Source organism: Idiotropiscis lumnitzeri, chromosome 10 (assembly GCF_059441095.1).
Source record: "Idiotropiscis lumnitzeri isolate Australia: NSW breed Sydney's pygmy pipehorse chromosome 10, RoL_Ilum_1.0, whole genome shotgun sequence".
Taxonomy (NCBI): domain Eukaryota; kingdom Metazoa; phylum Chordata; class Actinopteri; order Syngnathiformes; family Syngnathidae; genus Idiotropiscis; species Idiotropiscis lumnitzeri.
This window is the reverse complement of record NC_142400.1, coordinates 8,809,994-8,827,227: the sequence shown is the minus strand read 5'-3', so window position 1 is coordinate 8,827,227 and position 17,234 is coordinate 8,809,994. Positions and strand designations below refer to the sequence as shown.

Genomic DNA, 17,234 nt, shown 5'->3' with positions numbered 1-17,234 from the left:
GTACAAATGACCCCCCCCCCACTTGTGGTTTTCTTTTCTTTTTTTTTTTCCACACTGGTAATTTTGATTGTTTCTAACCAGAAGCTTTTTATTTCTGTCCAGGTCATCGCCTGGAGAGCCCCGCGAGTGCCAAGCTGCCGAAGGCGAGACCTTAGGTAAACGTGTGCGTAAAAAGAGAAAAATCTATATGGATTCTGGCGATGAGGAGGAAGACAACCAAGAGGAACCAGAAGTAGGAAGCGCCCGCATTCCAGAGTTACACCACCATAAGTGAAAACAACCAATTTCTATTTTCCGTTTTGCCAGGAGAAAGCCAAGACGACCAAAGGCAGAAGAGGAGCCAAAATGGCCAAACCTGGTATGTTTGTGTGCTGACACTATAAACTGGAGTGACGAGGGAGTGTCTATGAATTCTTACAAAGCCCAGAAACGTCATACTATCAGGATTCAACGCGATATACATTTGAAAACAAGATGTTTTGGGCCTTAAAACATTCAGCAGTGAACAATTTAAACAGCTATAAATGTACTTTTTTTGTGTGTGTGTGTGTCTGCGCCCCCTCCAGCCACAGCCCCACTAAACAAGAAGCGGGCGTGGAGCTGGCCGGCCTACCTGGAGGAGGAGCGGGCGATCGCTGCTCCTGTCAAACTGTTCAAAGAGGTACCACTACTTCATCTGGTCAAGAAGCAAAATATCTTCACCTCCTTAGAAGGGCTTGACCAATCGTCTGCGTTCATTCCACAGTATCAGTCGGTTCCTCAAAGCCGGAACAGCTTTAAGGTGGGGATGAAGCTGGAAGGACTGGACCCGTGTCACCCGTCGCTCTTCTGTGTGCTCACCGTGGCAGAGGTGAGGCCCACATTTATTGAAGCAAATGTTTCCCAAATGTCACTGAGGCAAGGCACATATTTCACATTGAAAACATGTCACGGCAAACAAAAACATCACACATTTAACTTTTCTGCCTGTCACTATTTGTTGTAGACAATTAATTTTGGGCCCAATTATGTCAAATTGGATCATTTACTTCACACCAACCTAATGATCAACTAGGGACTGACCGATGATGATTTTTTTTTTTTTTTAGGCTGATGCCAATTACAATATTTTCCAGAAAATAAATCAGGTAGCCCATTAACTGAATCAAATAACCAACTAACTAAATCACAATTCTTTTTTTTGTACTTAAGTAACTTAACTTTACAAGCGAGAGGAATTTTCAAATAGAAAAACATGCAAAAACACATGAACTGATGAATTTAGCTTCAATTTCATAAATGTATGCGGCGCAAAAGAAACAATGAGAGAAGTTGCAAAAAACAGACGGCCTAGTTGCATTTGAATTAGATGTACTGAGAGAGAGAAACGGGAGACATCTTAACACTAAATGCACACTAAGCATTCATTCATGTAAACCTGATCGACATTTATTTACTTACAGACATTGCGAATTACTGATGACATGAACTGAACTGTATCGACAGATCCAAGGCTATCGAGTGAGGCTTCACTTTGACGGCTACCCAGAGTGCTACGATTTCTGGGCCAACGCAGACTCGTGGGATTTGAAACCGGCAGGCTGGTGTGAGAAAAATGGACACAAATTATTGTTGCCCAAAGGTAGTCACTCACACGTGCGCTCGTACACGTGCAGGGTATTGCGTTCTTACTTGATATCTATTTGTCGTGTACGTAGGTTGTAAGGATGGAGAGTTCAACTGGAGCATGTACGTGAAGAACTGCAGAGGCCAGCTGGCCCCCAAGCACCTCTTCAAAAGCCTCAACACCGTGAGTGTCACGCGCCGTCAACATCTGAAGCCGTCCACCGGCTCCTTTTCATTCCGAGCGCGCGTCAACGTGTCCCCCTTTCAGTCCGTGACTCCCTCCGGATTTCGAGCGGGCATGAAGCTGGAGGCGGTGGACAGGAAGAACCCGTCGCTGATCTGCGTGGCGACCATCGCAGCTGTGGTGGACAACAGACTTCTCATTCACTTTGACAACTGGGACGACACGTATGATTACTGGTGAGCCCGGCCGGCGGCGAGACACGTTGACAATGTGGTGGCTTTGTTCAGGAACGCAGACTAGGTTTTGTGTATGTTCAGATAAGACAGTTCTGACTGATCTATAATTTTTTTTTGGAATGTTACACTCCATGGGGTCAATTTGTATGTCTTGTGCAAAGGTGTGATGCTAGCAGTCCATACATCCACCCGGTAGGCTACTGCGAGGAGGCCGAGCTCACTCTGACCACTCCAGCTGGTAAGACACAGACCAAGACACATGTGGGTCAGTATCAACTACTTTGCTGTTCCGTAAGGCTTAGCTAATATGTAGATATTAATCATTGCCTGCTGCCTTGCTTTTAACATATTGATTTTACTGTTAAGGTACAAAATTACTCAGAAGCTGGCCACATTTCCAGTTTAGTTTATTTTTTTCATTTTTATTTCTTAAATGGGTATCATTTGGTTGGAATAGACACAAAAAGTGTCAAAAAGACTAAAATGTTGTTAGTAAATATAATTGATTAGAATTCATATTTTTCTTTTTTTTTTAATTAATATTCATATTCCTGACTTTGTTGGACAGGATTGAAGAAAAACATTATTTTGCACTATTCTAAAAGACACTGGTGTAGAAACATTAAAATGGAGAATATTTTCAAGAGTAAGTAAACACGTCTTTGGCCTCTAAAATATACCCATTTACCAAATAAACTCACACACTCACCCACTCACTCAAATCATTTTGGGCTGCTGTTGGTCACTTGCATTTGGAACACGATCCAATAGAAGAAATGTATCAAAAATTCAGCCGTTAAATTAACAATGTATTCATTATGTGGTTGTTGTTTTTTTTTTTTTTTTTTTCAATCATCCTAACGAGAGATGTTTCTAATATTTAACTTCAAAACATCTGAAAGCTCTCTCAGTTTGATGCAGCCAAAATTCAGAGAAATTTTGATACAACTCTTTGGGTAGTTGGATTGTTCAGGTGTACCAAATTTGGTGGTGATTACAATTTGTTTCCTTTTACCTATGGCAAGTTCAAAATGTTGGAAACGCATGCTGCAGTCACTAGTTAACAACTCATAATTTAGCTACTATGTTTTTTTTTTTTAATTTGCTCTCACTAGAATATAAGCAACCTAAGAGTTTCTCCTGGGAGAAATATCTGGAAGAGACGAGCACACAGGCTGCTCCTGCTCGGGCTTTCAAACCGGTACAGTCCACGCACACACACTCGTTCTGAAATATCAAATGTTTTGGTATGAGGAGAAATAAAGTAATAACTCAGTAGAAAGAAAACTCAAAACTTGTTTTGAATTACGTCATTGTCTTTTGATATTTCTCTTAGCGAGGGGAGAAAATTCACTTGGTTGATCAAAAAAATAAACTTTTCTTGCAGAGACCTCCCCATGGCTTTCACGTGGGGATGAAGGTAGAAGCTGTCGACAGGAGGAACCCCATGCTCATCCGTGTCGCCACCGTGGCAGACGCGGAAGACCACCGGCTTCAGGTACAAAATTCCCACAACTCTCGCCACGCTTTGGCTCCTCACTAAATACTTTTCACTACATTTTAGATTCATTTCGACGGCTGGAATCCAGAGTACGACTTTTGGGTGGAGACCGACTGCCCTGATCTGCACCCTGTCGGCTGGTGCCACAAAACTGGACACTCTTTGCAGCATCCTAACAGTGAGACACTTTTGCACACATTAGTACATTTAGAACAGATAGAATGTGAGATGAATTGAGTTTATTGGTAATCATGCGATAAATTATGATTAAAAAATTTACTCGACTGACAGCCATATGTACAATATATGTTTGTGGGCGTGTATATGTGTGGTAGGATGTGGACATTAAATTTATTTTATGTTGCAATAAAAACATTAAAGTTGATTTGCTGATACCTGCAGAAATCCTGTAACTTTTTTTTCAACTTTTTTTTAACCTGCCTCAAAATTGTGTATGCCTATTTGTCTTTTCAGGTACGAATGACGTGAGTCCTCCAGGACAGGGATGTCCCACCCCAGGATGCAACGGAGTCGGCCACATCAGGGGACCTCGTTACGGGACACATTATACGTCAGTCCTGTTCCATTTTTCTCATTTGATATATTTTTGAATCACCTTATTCATGCGAGATCTCATCATAGTTGATGATTTGGGCTTAAATAAAGTGCACTATGTGCAGTCAGGTGAGCTGTCCCTACTCGGAGATGAATATGAACAAAGAGAGCTTGCTCCCAGACCGTCTCAGCGGCGAGCGACCACTCGTGCTCGGCGGCACCGTCCCCCGCGGGCGACGCCCCGAACCCGCCCCGACTACCACCACGCAGATCGCCTCCGCGCCAGACCGGCTCGAGGCGGCGGACGACTCCCACGCCAGGTCCGCCCCGAGAGAGCTCCTCTCTGTGTTTGACATGCAGCACAATGCTGCAACCTGTATCAGAGAGTCAGTTGTCTCTGTTGCTAGGAAACCACCGGAGGTGGAGGCTGAGCTTTCAGGTCGCAGTAGCCAACCAGAGCCACTAGGAAGTGCCAGTGAGCAGAACCAGAATGGAACGAGAGTCAAACGGTAAAAAAAAAAAAAAGTCAAGTCACACAAAAAACCCAAAAAAGACTGAAATTAATTCTAAGCTCCAACTATTTTCCTTTCAGGAATGCTCCTATTCCCAAATATCTCAAAATTCACTATGTGAAAGAGGAGTCTGGTGATGGGAAAGGTGCGTTCAATTTGTTACTGTGTGGAACCTTTAAAGTAGAACACAATTTGTTTGCAATTAACTCTAGGGACAAAGTATAAGTATTGTGACAAAAATAATACAGTACAATACAACTTGAATGTTATGTGTATAGAAAAAAGTTAATATTAAGACGTAAAAACAAGACATTCATGTCTTCTCTTTGATGGTGGGAGCATAATGTAAAGGTATTTCCCATAAAAAATGCAACTCATCTTTCTCACTATTTGTCACACAAGTATTAAAAACAGCTATCACTTGCCAATATGGAGATATAAAAACAATAAGACACTTGAATCTTAAACATTGAATGCAAACTTTTTAAATGTCACGCAAATTGCTAATTTATGTTATACCATTTGTAAAGTGTTACGCGACAGCTGCAGCCTTTGTGAAATGCGATATATAAAGTTGTATTGTACTGTACGAGGGGAATTTATATGAAAAATGCGACTTAACACCTCATTTAATTGTCTCGCATATAAAAAAAAAAGCACATCATTGTTAATGTTAAGATGTAAAAACAATATGATTTCTAGAGTCCAAACTTAAAAGGTGAAAGCATAATGCAAAGGTATAGTTGTGCTTATAAGGGGAATTTAAAATTAAAAGCACAACTGTAGAACAATCAAAAGCCAAAGAAAAATCATGGTTAATTGTTTTTCTTGCTGAACCCAGGCCCCTTGAAGTATGCTGACATCTTGCATGATGACACGTTCAACGTTTTGTTCCAGTACTAGTACACACAATTGGTCAAATTGTCCAACTGCAGGTTCCACTGTGCATTTAGTCAACCTCGCTGTCACTAAACTGTCTCCTGTCTTCCGCACAGCCTCCCCAGACTCAATTTCCCTTCAGCAAGCCCTTCACGAGTCTGTGTTTTCCCCCGGCGTCTCTGCCGCTCCCCCCCACCGGGTGGCGCTGTGCTGGGACAAACACTGTCAGCTGCTGCCTGAGGTTCTGGGCCTCTCCGCCAAGAGAGTGGCGGGATGGAGCACGGAGGAGGTCAGGCATTTCATACTCACTCACTTGGCTGATAATGATACGCTTTTTGTGGAACTTAACCGTACCGATCTGTCTGATGCGAAAATCTAGTTTTTAGGGGTTCTCATCAGCTTGTTATTTTGTCAGCTTTGCCACAGACGTTCTAAAAGGGGCTGTTGTCACAGTTCTGCTACTATAAATTGTAAATTTGTAAGTAAAAAAAAAAAAAAAAAAACTTAACGCTGCTTAATGTCAGAGATCTGTGATCAATAATCAACATGTATACGAGCATTCCTACTTATAGAGGTGGAAAAATAAGGACAGAAGCGCTTCAAAACGGACGATGATGGAGGACGATTATTTTTATGAATGAAGACGGTGACAAAAGGGTGCGAAGGTCCGGCAAAATAGGATAAAGTGCCCATCTCCGGAAAATTTATCGCAGTGTTCTGACATTAAGCAACACTTTTAACGTTCATAAAATCCAAAATATTGAGGGAATTGTTTTAATATTTTCAGGAGTTGAAGTGGGCATGTGTTGAGATGTGCACATAAACCTTGGTGACGATTGGTTGTAGTTTTCAGACAGTTAGCTTTTTCTCAAAAGTGAGCGCCAATGAAGTGTAAGAAGCTTAATGTTCATAAAAGCCTAAATATTAAAATTTTCTGATTTAAAATTGGGAATTTAGTAGGGATGTGAACATGACTTAAACTGACTTTTACAGGCAGTGTCAAAGAGGCTTAAACTTTTTTTCCCTACCAGGTGGCCAGTTTTGTAAAAGGACTCCCAGGATGTAAAGAACATGCTGCTACATTTAAAACCGAGGTAACATTCTCAACAGCCTTTAATAAGTCGAGTGATTTAGTTTTGATGTTTAATGGTTAAATCTATTGACTTTGTTTCCTCTAGCAAATAGATGGCGAGGCTTTTCTGTTGCTAACCCAAACAGACATTGTCAAGATCCTGTCCATCAAGTTGGGCCCCGCCCTGAAGATCTACAACTCCATCCTCATGTTTAAGAGCGCCGATGAAGAGTAACTAAGGATTCTCCCGACAGAAACGTTGACAGAAAAGCCATCAGCTTCAATAAGTTGCTTTCTTCTCGATGAACTTCATAATAAGGGCGCAGTCCCTTGTTTTATGTTTACTGAAACGTCAAGTAACTACAGACAACTTCAGAAATGTTCTTTACGTTGTTTATGGATTGGTCTGCCCCAAAAAAAAGAAAAAGAGAAACTTGCGAGCTGTCAAAGTTGGTTGTTCAAGCATCTTTGTTGCTTGCCTTTTTTTTTTTTAAATGAATGGCACTATGATTGGTTTTATTCGCCCTCCGCTAGAGAAGAAGTGAGAGCTGAGAACAGTATTAGTGATGTGACATAATTCCATTTTTTTTTTATGGGTGGGAAACTCCGCCCCCCACAGGGGCTACTTCGTTTTTTTATGAATTTCTCAGAGGTCTTTTTGAAATGTAGAAATCATTTGAACAAATATTTTTTTTTTATTCCTATTATTATTCCTGTGTATGTATATTGAGCAATTGAGGCTGTATTTGTTACAAGTGCACGGCGGGCTGTAGGTTTTCCGCCCCCTGGTTCAATTGGTAATTCAAGAAAATTACTGATTCATCATTTTCATTGTTTCGATGGCACATGAATGTTAGAAAAAATATTTATATTTTTCTTTTGCCATTGTAAATAGAATGCAGCTACACGGATTTACTCCTGCTTGGTTATGCAAAATATTGCAGGCAAAGAAAAATATAAGAAAAGGTTGAGGAGGCAACAAACTATCAGCCTTTTTGAGGCCTCCCATCAGTTTGGAATGTGTACATCGGTGAGTGTTTATATGCAAACAGCTTTTTATTTATGTATTCTAATTTAAGGGTTAATGTATGCTGTCTTGACTCTGAGGAGTGTGTGACAGTACGTGCGCAGGTTTATGTATGAAATAAATGAGATATACACTTGAACTCGGTCATTTCGTCACACACTGACACTCAACCTTTTTTTTTTTTTTTTTTTTTATAAATTCGCTGGCTGACAATTTTTACAAAATCAAATGAGCTCCAATAGTCGTGATTGACCCTTAAAAGTATCAATTCACTGTTTATTGTTTTCATTAGAGATGCACCCTACAGACAATGGTGCCGGTACCACCTGGATACTTAATAAAAGTCATATGTAGATTACTAATTCGTCCTTTCCGACTGTGTTGTGCAGTTTGGCAGACAGTGAACAGTACTGAAAACATAATAAACCTAGTTGTGTTAAGCAGGATATTGACAAAAACTAACTCAAAATAAATTTAATAAAACATTTTAAACATACAAATAGCTGTTTTGCTAACATCGAGTTAACGGCCAACATATAAGGAAGTGCTAACAAATGGTACCGATGACACGTCTTCACCACAAATGTAATTACTAAAATTAATTGTTTTAGTGGAAATGCCCCCATCCCTCAGGCAATGCATTTGAAAACACAAAGTTTGATTAACTGCTCCATCTTTATCTGTGATCATTTGGGAGATTAACCCTAAATTTTTCCTAATATAAAAAAATCCATATACATTCTAAGATACTTATTTGAAATAAATTATTGCTGACAATAAGTGGTTCAGATAATGGATGAATGGATGTTTAAATGCAACCTCTCTCTGTAACTTGTTTGGCAACATGCGCTGCAGTCAAACAGCATCAAAGCTGAAGCTGGGGATTTAACCCCTTTCGCCATACGAGGAAGGACATTACTCCAAAAACAACACTTAAAAATAATCGATGACAAATTCTTTTATACACATTCATTTCACAAGTTTATAAAGGCTAAAGAGTGGCGTCAAAATATTGCCCGTCAAATAGTTTAAAAAATAAATGAGTCAAACCTGCTGCTCAACTAATAATGATTAGGATCACAGGCGGGATGTGGCTGGTCGATGCTTCAGTCGGGACTCTCGGTGAGCATCCTGTTAAAGGAGAGGAATGCGGGCTGCTCCCCCAGGTTCTGGATGCTGTAGGCGTGGCCTGTAAAAGTAAAGACATTTTAATATTAGTATTCAGAATACAATTGGGTACACATGAAGCCATCTCTGATTCACCTTTGCTGTTGATTAAAAGTGGAACAAAAGTGAATGTTTCTTACCGCACGGCACTGTGAAGGAATTGCCTGCATGCACGCAAGACTCAGTGCAGTCTATGTTGACCTTGACAGAGCTTGTTAGCAAGAAATAAACCTTCAGAACACCCCAGCCCCCACAAAAAAAGTAAGGTTTTTGCTTCTTTTTCAATATTTATAAAAAAAACAAAAAAAACATTCTGACCGTGGTGGCGCTATGGTCCACCCAAAGAGGTTTCTTCATGAAGGAGCCCAGCAGCATCTTCCCGTGAGAGGAATTCCAACAAAGCAGGTCCTCCATGATGCCCAGGGTTCCGCTTTTGTGGAAGTACCAATCAAAGTGGTCAGGAGAGACGGCCAAATCTGCAGGGATCGGTTGACAAAACGTGAGTGCTTGCTAAACAATGAATAAAACCTCAAACTTGAAAGGCTATACTTTGATTGTCATTTGTTAATTGGTCAGTGAGTAAATTAGTCCAGACACACACATAACAAAAATTGGGACAAATTTAAGCACCAAAATTAAAAAATAAATAAATAAATAAATAAAAAAACTAAATAAAAAAAAAAAGGTCTTTATAATCTTACGTTTTTGATTCTCTTTTATCAGGGTGGTGGGGAACAGAAGTCGGAGCCACTCGGTCAGGTCGTCCTTTTCGCTGGCCTGCAAGGTGCACGGCTTGAGGGGAGGAGCACACAGGTCAGTTACGGACAGCTCGGCAGGGGGGTATCTGGTCGACGGAAGGCCTGGAATGGAGACGAGTTGCCGGTTAGCCAACACTGCAATAATTGGCACCTGTCTGTTACTTAGATAAACTCAACTCTATTTGTAGAGCACTTGCTACACTTGAACGACATAAAGTAAAAAAAAAGAAAGACGATAAAAACTAATGCAGTTAAAACAATACATTAATAACATAAATAGTAAACAACACAAAAAAAAAACAATAAAACAATGTTGCAGTCTGAAGCTGAGTCAAAAAAATGTATTCATTGTTATCAGTAGAATTGAATGTAACAAAAAAAAAACTTACAAAGATTGCTAAAGTGTTTATCGTGACGCTTGATAAAAATTCTAAATTGGTGAATTCAAACTGAAATTCTTGGTAAAAATGGTAAACTACAGAAAAGTGAAAGTGTCTGACAAGTGTGGTAATAATAAAAGTGGGCCTGTTTTACTGCCCATCCTCCTCTTTCCTCACCAGCTAAGACTTCTATAATTTAAAAGTTATTCAAACTTACTAGCATCGTCATGCGGTTCCAGTTCAATCAGGGACACCGGCCCGCTTTGTAATCTGTCCCCCCCGACACCCCAAAAGACAAAAAAAATTAACACAGCTCACAAGAACTACTGAGTGATCACATAACGCTGTTTTCCTTACACGTCCCGTGAAGGACAAGTGCCGTCCTGTAGGCTGTCGTGACTTCCGCTCACAGTAAACGTTCGCTGGCAATTGGAAGTCGCACGGTCGGGAGTGGAGACTTGCCCCACGACTTCATTCCTTGGACAGGGCAGCGATACGACCGCACGCCCGGCTGACTTTGCCGGTTTACTTTGTTTGACTTTCATTTTCTTGCTGAGTTTGGAGCTCTTGTGCGTCGGATTTAGAAGCTGGTGGCGCTCCGCCTCCCCATTCTCTGGCGTGACCGGAGCCTTCCACCACTCACCGGGCGGTCTTCTTAGCCGTTTCTCCGGCAGCTGCTCTTGAGATCCTGTGGGGCTCGGCAAGATGGGCCTGCTGGACACTTTTTTCTTACCAGAACGCTGGTAAATTTGGTGGTGATGCTCTGTAAAACACAAACATGTTGCCGTTTGAGTCACTGGCTATCAGCGGAAATGAGCTTGTCTCTTTTTTATTTATTTATTAATTTTTTGACGGGACGTCTAAGCAGGTCACAAAAGGATTTGACTTGACTTTTTTTTTTTTGTGTGTAATGTGATGTAATGTGCAGTGTGTAGCCCGCTGGGATAGGCTTTCATGGAAGCATGAGAAAGGCGAGGTGTGTTTTGTACCTGAGTGGCGGTTCTGGTCTCGCTGGATGAATTCCAGATGACGGAAAAACCGAGGAGCGTCCTGATCTGGCAATATCTGTTGGCCCTGATCGTCTGTTTGTTCGGCTTCATCACTATTAAGTTGACCGGCAGAATTTTTCCACAGGGATGTTTTCGTCTTAACTTCCCCATTTTTTAGCTTTTTCACATTCTTCTTGGTCGTGCTTTTGAGCACTTTCTTGGCCTTGGCCGGTGATGCCGACGCAGCCTTGACTGTATTTTCGTGGTTCATTTTGTGCTTCTTGATCCGAGGTGCCTCGCTTCTCACCTCATGCTGCTCCGCATTTTGAGGGCAGCCCACCCACCACTCTCCAGGCGGGTTTCTTTTTCTTTTGACCAGAATTTGACACTCCTCGGGGGAACTCAAATCTGAAAGACGAAAGCCACATGTGTGAACTTGTGAAACATGGTTTATCATGCAAAGTGTATTTCAGGGAACAAAACTGAAGAGTAAAGAAATGACATGCTCTCATCATCGGTGTGCAAGCTACTGTGAGACGTGACTAGAAGATGATCTTACACCAAGGAAAAGTCCGTTCAACATCTTCACGCTCTTCACTGCTGGGCTCCTGATGCCGTGCCTTCATCCCCTTCACCGTTGCAGTCGGCCTGCTGCTCTTGGGATTTTCCCGGCTGGCCTTTGAAGACGTCTTCACCTCGGTTGAAGGCGTGACTCTCTGCTCGTCTGTCCGGCTGACGGCCGCCACTTTGGGTTGGTTATCAGCCTTGTCGCGTGGACGCTGTGGATTTTTTTTGCTGGCGGTATTGCGATGCCCCGGCTCGTTCTTTTGTTCTCTTGTTTTCTTTTGAGTTTTTTTGTGGGCCGTCTGTTTTTTGGGTATCTTGTTGCTCGAAGGATCCGTCTCAGGCCAGCAGTTCTGGGAACCTTTGTCCGGCAACCTGCCTTTGTCGTTGCTGACCTCTTTGTTTTTATGCTGCTTACTGGTCGATGTGGTGGGAATGGAAAAGAGAAAAGACACATCGTCATCCACAGTCGAGCAATCGTCCTTTAAATCAGGAGGAGGCGTCTGCGCTTTAACCGATGTCAGGGTCTTCCTGAAATTTAAAGAAAAGCGTGGAATTGTCTTATTTGTAGGGCTGGATGATCATTCAAAATGTAGTAATGATTTTGAGTTTGGCTTCTCTCGGCTAAAATAAATGGATGGATGGATAATTGGAGAAAAACATGAAGCTATGCTTGAGTAGTTGCGTTTTAGTAGTGGAATAAAAGTTTTCAAATCAGTGAATAATCATTTTATGAATCCTGATTTCAATCGCAATTAATATCATCAGAATTATTCCCCCCACAATCATCCAGCCCTCATTATGTGTTCTTGTGGTCTCAGTACATTTGGGTATGCATGCTAGGATTAAAAAATATATTTAAAAAAAAACGTTCCCAGGTATCTTGATTAACTGCAGAAGCCAAACACAAACTCTGTTATCAATCAATTCTTACTTTTCAGAAGGTGGCCTAATCGTTGGCGCATCTGCTCCTTCTCCACAGACAGAGAGGATTGGCGACAGTATTTTCCCTTTGTCATTGGTGTCCGTCTGCGCTGAATTCCCGCCCGTTCTCTCCTCTAGCGGGCTGGATGTCTTCACAGGCACTTTGAAAGGAACGTGATAATCTTGCATGTTGGAAAAAAAATGACTATAGTGTGCTTCACAAGTATGCACGTCTCTTACCGAGGTTTAGTTCAGGACTTGGTGAGCGCGAAGGCTGTAACGGTTCTTGGGGAGACTAAGGATACAAACGGAAAAGTTTTGTTTAGTGTGGACATGAGCGACTTTAACACATTGCGTGGGGTTCTTTCTGCAAACATCTGATTTTAATAATTTTTACCCTTTGGTTAGAGAAAAGACAATCTGAGATTAGTTTGGTTTCCGGATGAATGTTTTCACCTCAATTGAAGGCTTGATTCGCTGGCCGTTTGTCCGGCTGCCGGGCGCCACTTTGGGTTGGTCGTCACCCTTCTTCCGCGAACGCTGGGGATTATTTTTGTGGGGGGTATTGCGATGCTTTGGCTCGTTCTTTTCTTTTGTCTTCTGTGGCGTTTTTTTGCCGGGTGTCTGCTCTTTGAGTAACTTGTTGCTCGGCAGATCCGTCTCTCCTGAACCTCTGTCCGGCAACCTGCCTTTGTCACCGCTGTCCTCTTTGTTCTTATGCTGCTTATTGGGCGATTTAGTGTACATGGAAAAGCAAAAGGGCTTGTTGTCATCCACAATCAGGAAATCATACTCTAACTCAGGAGGAGGCGTGGGCGCTTTAACCGGGGTCAGGGACCTCCTGAAATGTAAAAAACAAGCATGGGAGCTCTTATTAGTTGGGATTTGTGCTCTCAGTACATCGGGATGTCCTTGTTAGGGTTTAAAAAAAAAAAAACGGCTCCCAGGGGTCTATAAAATGCTTTAAATAGAGTGCTTTTGTTAAAATATCAAGGGTCAAGAGGCGTAATAAATGAGTTGTTAAACGCAGCTCTATCTTTTCCACCACGCGAAATGTTCAACTTGCACACACTGCAAATCACCGTTGCACTGTCTCCGATTTCTACGTTAATAAATTTCTATACTGTGGACATTATCATTGTTCAACGATATAAACTTCACATGTAGCTTTGGATTATTTTGTTGCTTTGTAGCCCTTAAAAATATTTGTTTGTATGTGTATTTATTAAACCCAAAAACCAGATCCAATCACCAAGCCCCCAAACCCAATTCCAATAGGCTGATAATGGGTAAAATTTACAATCATGTGCTCAAGATTTACTGTATACGAGCCATCACAAAGTCAATACTCCATTATATGACAAACAATTTATAATTAATCACATTATTTTCCAATGGGAAAGGTCAGTTCAACTCACACTTTGTTTTTGAGCTGGCTGGAGTCTCGAACTTTCTGAAGGAATGCCCAGATGGGGTTTTTTGCGGGGGACTTCCTGTGAACGCCCTCATGGTCCTTCTCAGCAGTAGAGACACTCGGCTCCTGCTGTGCTGACCTGCTTATAACATCAAAAAATACCCAACTCAGATAGCAGATGATGTTTAGAGAGACGGCTGTACTTAACCGTTATTATATGCCGCTATAATAAATTATTCTAACAGAATAGTACTGTATACTGAATGACAGAATATGACCAAGGCATAACAGTGGGTGGTGTGGTAATTTTACACCACATCTATTGTTATTCATTTTAACAGTAAAGTAATCCCTCATTTATTGCAGTTAATGGGGACCAAAATCCCCGCGAAAGGTGAAAAAACGCAAGTAGAGGTTGACATTTCTTTTTTTTTTTTATTTTGGGGGATTTAAGCCTCTATTACGCCGTTATTATTTACTAAATATGACAAATTAAATTTTTGGTAGACCTACAGATTTGAGCATGAATTATGGAATTTGAGGCACATAATTTGCTTTCGCAAGCCACATAAAATGAAGCGGCCACTGTTTTGCTAACACGTGATCGCCCAATTGCATTTGATTTCAACAATGGCCCATGATTATTGCACTAAAATTAAATTTAAAAAATGCCATTAAAAAGGAGTAACAAAAATGTGGTTGTTTTGAGGGGGGTTGAAGAGATTAATGGCATTTCAATAAATTTGGATGGCTCAATGGATGAAATGAATACAAATTGGAATTCAAGGTACCTCTGTATTTGGCAATTTAAAATATGTATATGATTAAATAAGAAAAAAAATATTAGGAGAGCAGAAGTCGTTTTATTAGTTCTTTTTCACTATTTTTTGTCATAGATTTTTAAACAGGTCAATTAAACCCAAAAGGCAAATGACCAACCTTGATGCTTGCATTTGGGTATTCTTGTCACTGGCTGTGTTACTTTCTTTGCAGCTGCAAAGAGAATGGATAGCAAAGTAAATTCCAACATTGTATGGTTGGCAATCTCCTTTATAATCAAATACATTTTAGGACATACGGTGGCGCCTGCAACAGCTTCTTGCGACTGGAAGAAGGCCTGCTAAAGTCAAACTTGTTCGGTGGGGACTCCAAGTCATCACGTCTACAGGATGTGCAGCGTTAGTAATATCGTAAGTAGAAGCCAAACACAAACACTCTTATCAATCAACTCTTACTTGGCAGAGGCAGGCCTAATTTTTGCCACATCTGTTCCTTCTTCACAGTCAAAGAGGATTGGTGACACTTTTTTGCCTTTGTCACTGGTCTCCGTCTGTGCTGAATTCCCACCCATGATTTCATCTCGTGGGCTGGATGTTTTCAGAGGCTCTTTGAATAGAACATTTGAATGGTCTGAGAGAAAGTTGCACCGTGAAACAAAATGCCTAGTACGTGTCAGAAGTGCGCACATCTCTTACCAATGTTTAGTACAGGGCTTGGCACGCGTGTTACAGGATGTAGCGGGTCTTCTCTGGTAGACTAAAAAAAAAAAAAAAACATGTTTAGGTTAGTGTAGACCTGGGTGATAAATATATCCTTAAAATTAAAAAAAAAAAGTGATCTGAATAATTTTTGCCCTTTGCTAATAGAAAACACATGGGTTTTATTATATTTCTCCTTATACCAACAAGCTTTGAAAATGTGATCTTTCTGATCGAGAAAAAAAATATGTGTGTGTTTTGTTTTACATGTACCATTGTAGTTTTTGCCATTAAATCCTGTGGCGTTGCGTGTCCCACCGTCTGGATTTCGTCACCATCCGAGTCCGAGAGTACAAGAGATGAGGAGAGTACATCAATGGGAGAGTCTGTGTAGAACAAGCATCAAGGTGATAAGTGGAGACAATCCAAATGTTGATAACATTGATACCAACAAAGACAAGACACTTAGGCGATTGATTTTTAATGTGCTTGTTGTGATGATTGATCAGAAATGGCGATTTAAGTGTGTATATTTTGATGACGTCAAGCTGGTGTAGATTGGGTTTTTGGGTTTATCCGATCCGGGCATTTAGACCATTGGTACAAATACGATACAGATTTTCATTCACATTTGGACTTGATATGATTTATTTTATTTGGTCAAAATAATTTAGCTCAGTGCCAAAAAATAAAAGAAAATTGGTGCCTCACACTTAGCTATTTGATCTCAGGACACGCTGTGACATTAAAATGCAACCTTGTGTAGGATTTTGAGACTCCACATTCAGAAGATTAAATCAATTTTATTAAACCATACAAAGATAGCGTGACTTTCAAGGAAGAAGCAGGTTGTTATAGAGAGAGGGCGTCAACGAGAAAGAAGGACATTGCCAACCTGACTGCAGAGCAAAACAAGGCAAAATAAAAGTAACAAATATGCTCCGTTGTTTTTTTTTTTTTTTTAACTATAATTTATCAATACCATTTTCTATTGATATTAATTACCCAACTATCGCGATACATATCAATATCGAATTATCGTCACAGCCCTATTTCATCATGTTAATAAAATAAATGACTACAAGTATACATACGCAATTTGATTGAATGATTACTTTTTTTACTAAAATTAAACAAATAATTAGCAATACAATTTTAAATGGGATTTTATTATAGTATTATAATTACATGTAAAATAATAATTATAATTACAATAGAAATGGTTGTCGTGACAGTTTTATTTAGAGAATGACCCGTTACAAGAAACATAAACCCTAAGGTTGTTCGCAAAATGAGATGAGATCATGGCACACGACAAACAATAAGTGAACAAAAAAACAAAGGAACATAACATTGAGAAAACCTACCCAAGTCATCAAACATCCTGTCGACGTCGCCCCTGGACGACTTGCCTCTCCATCCTTTTTTCGGTGCGCTGGAAACATGAGTAGCACATTTAGCACGTTTCGATGAAAGCATTCATACAAAGATAATGTGTACATTGTATAAACTACCTAAACTACCTCTGTGTGCTGGTCAGATAGCTAAGCTTCCTCTTTGGTCTCCTCTGCAGACAGACAGGTAGGCGTTGCTTTACTATTATTATTACTATAACGAGTACTATGACGTGTAGTTGCCCCTTTTGAGGCTAAACCTTAAAGATACACATACAAGTCAAGACACATATAGGTTAACTCACTTTATATTGATAGGCAGCTTCTTCCATTTCTCGTAGCCAGTCTTCCTAAGAAACGGTTAACTAGCTAGCTGCCAGTTATTTCGCGTTAAAAGTGACTGCCTGGGAATAGCGCATACGTTTTATCGTCACAGCATACAAATAACCCCAAACAGACAAGCTTGGGATTTTTTTGTTTTGTTTTGTTTTTTCAAAGAGTGAAGCATAGAGTTAATGTTAGACGTTACTACAACAACAGAAATGGCGCTGTGCTATTTGAAACAATACCGCGCAGGCGCGCATCTACTCGGAGG

The 17,234-nt window shown here is 40.6% G+C and overlaps 2 protein-coding genes across 13 annotated transcripts in view; one reads left to right on the top strand and one right to left on the bottom strand.

Annotated features, from left to right (window-relative positions):
* The window catches only part of l3mbtl1b (L3MBTL histone methyl-lysine binding protein 1b), a 10,809-nt gene extending 3,099 nt beyond the window's left edge, over window positions 1-7,710 (top strand). For 5 of the 7 annotated variants that reach the window (XM_088305978.1, XM_088305977.1, XM_088305974.1 and 2 more), the window contains 17 exons: window positions 103-232; window positions 307-358; window positions 567-850; window positions 1,486-1,621; window positions 1,698-1,789; window positions 1,874-2,025; window positions 2,187-2,290; window positions 3,141-3,226; window positions 3,413-3,523; window positions 3,590-3,704; window positions 4,001-4,097; window positions 4,207-4,401; window positions 4,489-4,590; window positions 4,674-4,738; window positions 5,589-5,761; window positions 6,504-6,566; window positions 6,651-7,710. In XM_088305978.1, coding sequence (XP_088162104.1) covers window positions 103-232; window positions 307-358; window positions 567-850; window positions 1,486-1,621; window positions 1,698-1,789; window positions 1,874-2,025; window positions 2,187-2,290; window positions 3,141-3,226; window positions 3,413-3,523; window positions 3,590-3,704; window positions 4,001-4,097; window positions 4,207-4,401; window positions 4,489-4,590; window positions 4,674-4,738; window positions 5,589-5,761; window positions 6,504-6,566; window positions 6,651-6,779 — 2,086 coding nt within the window. In that variant the 3' untranslated portion in view covers window positions 6,780-7,710. The remainder of the gene's footprint in view (window positions 1-102; window positions 233-306; window positions 359-566; window positions 851-1,485; window positions 1,622-1,697; window positions 1,790-1,873; window positions 2,026-2,186; window positions 2,291-3,140; window positions 3,227-3,412; window positions 3,524-3,589; window positions 3,705-4,000; window positions 4,098-4,206; window positions 4,402-4,488; window positions 4,591-4,673; window positions 4,739-5,588; window positions 5,762-6,503; window positions 6,567-6,650) is intronic. The other 2 variants (XM_088305976.1, XM_088305975.1) reach the window with 2 other exon arrangements.
* Window positions 1,449-17,234, bottom strand: LOC148329008 (uncharacterized). 6 transcript variants are annotated; one of them, XR_015845549.1, is made up of 22 exons: window positions 16,945-17,234; window positions 16,769-16,812; window positions 16,613-16,680; window positions 15,519-15,631; window positions 15,243-15,303; window positions 15,003-15,153; window positions 14,846-14,929; window positions 14,707-14,760; window positions 13,772-13,909; window positions 12,810-13,194; window positions 12,594-12,648; window positions 12,364-12,514; window positions 11,425-11,960; window positions 10,866-11,273; window positions 10,234-10,639; window positions 10,094-10,146; window positions 9,440-9,598; window positions 9,057-9,214; window positions 8,879-8,969; window positions 8,622-8,760; window positions 1,672-1,964; window positions 1,449-1,580 (listed from the first exon to the last, which is right to left on the bottom strand). XR_015845549.1 is itself a non-coding variant. In XM_088305969.1 (20 exons), exons 1-20 carry the CDS (start codon window positions 16,969-16,971, stop codon window positions 8,678-8,680), a joined length of 3,111 nt encoding a protein of 1,036 aa, XP_088162095.1. In that variant the 5' UTR covers window positions 16,972-17,234; the 3' UTR covers window positions 8,512-8,677. The 6 variants fall into 6 exon arrangements, 5 of the variants coding, with proteins under 5 accessions (XP_088162095.1, XP_088162096.1, XP_088162093.1 ...); XM_088305969.1 differs by lacking the exons at window positions 1,449-1,580; window positions 1,672-1,964 and having other exon boundaries at window positions 8,512-8,760; window positions 11,425-11,846; XM_088305970.1 differs by lacking the exons at window positions 1,449-1,580; window positions 1,672-1,964 and having other exon boundaries at window positions 8,512-8,760; window positions 16,760-16,812; window positions 16,945-17,233.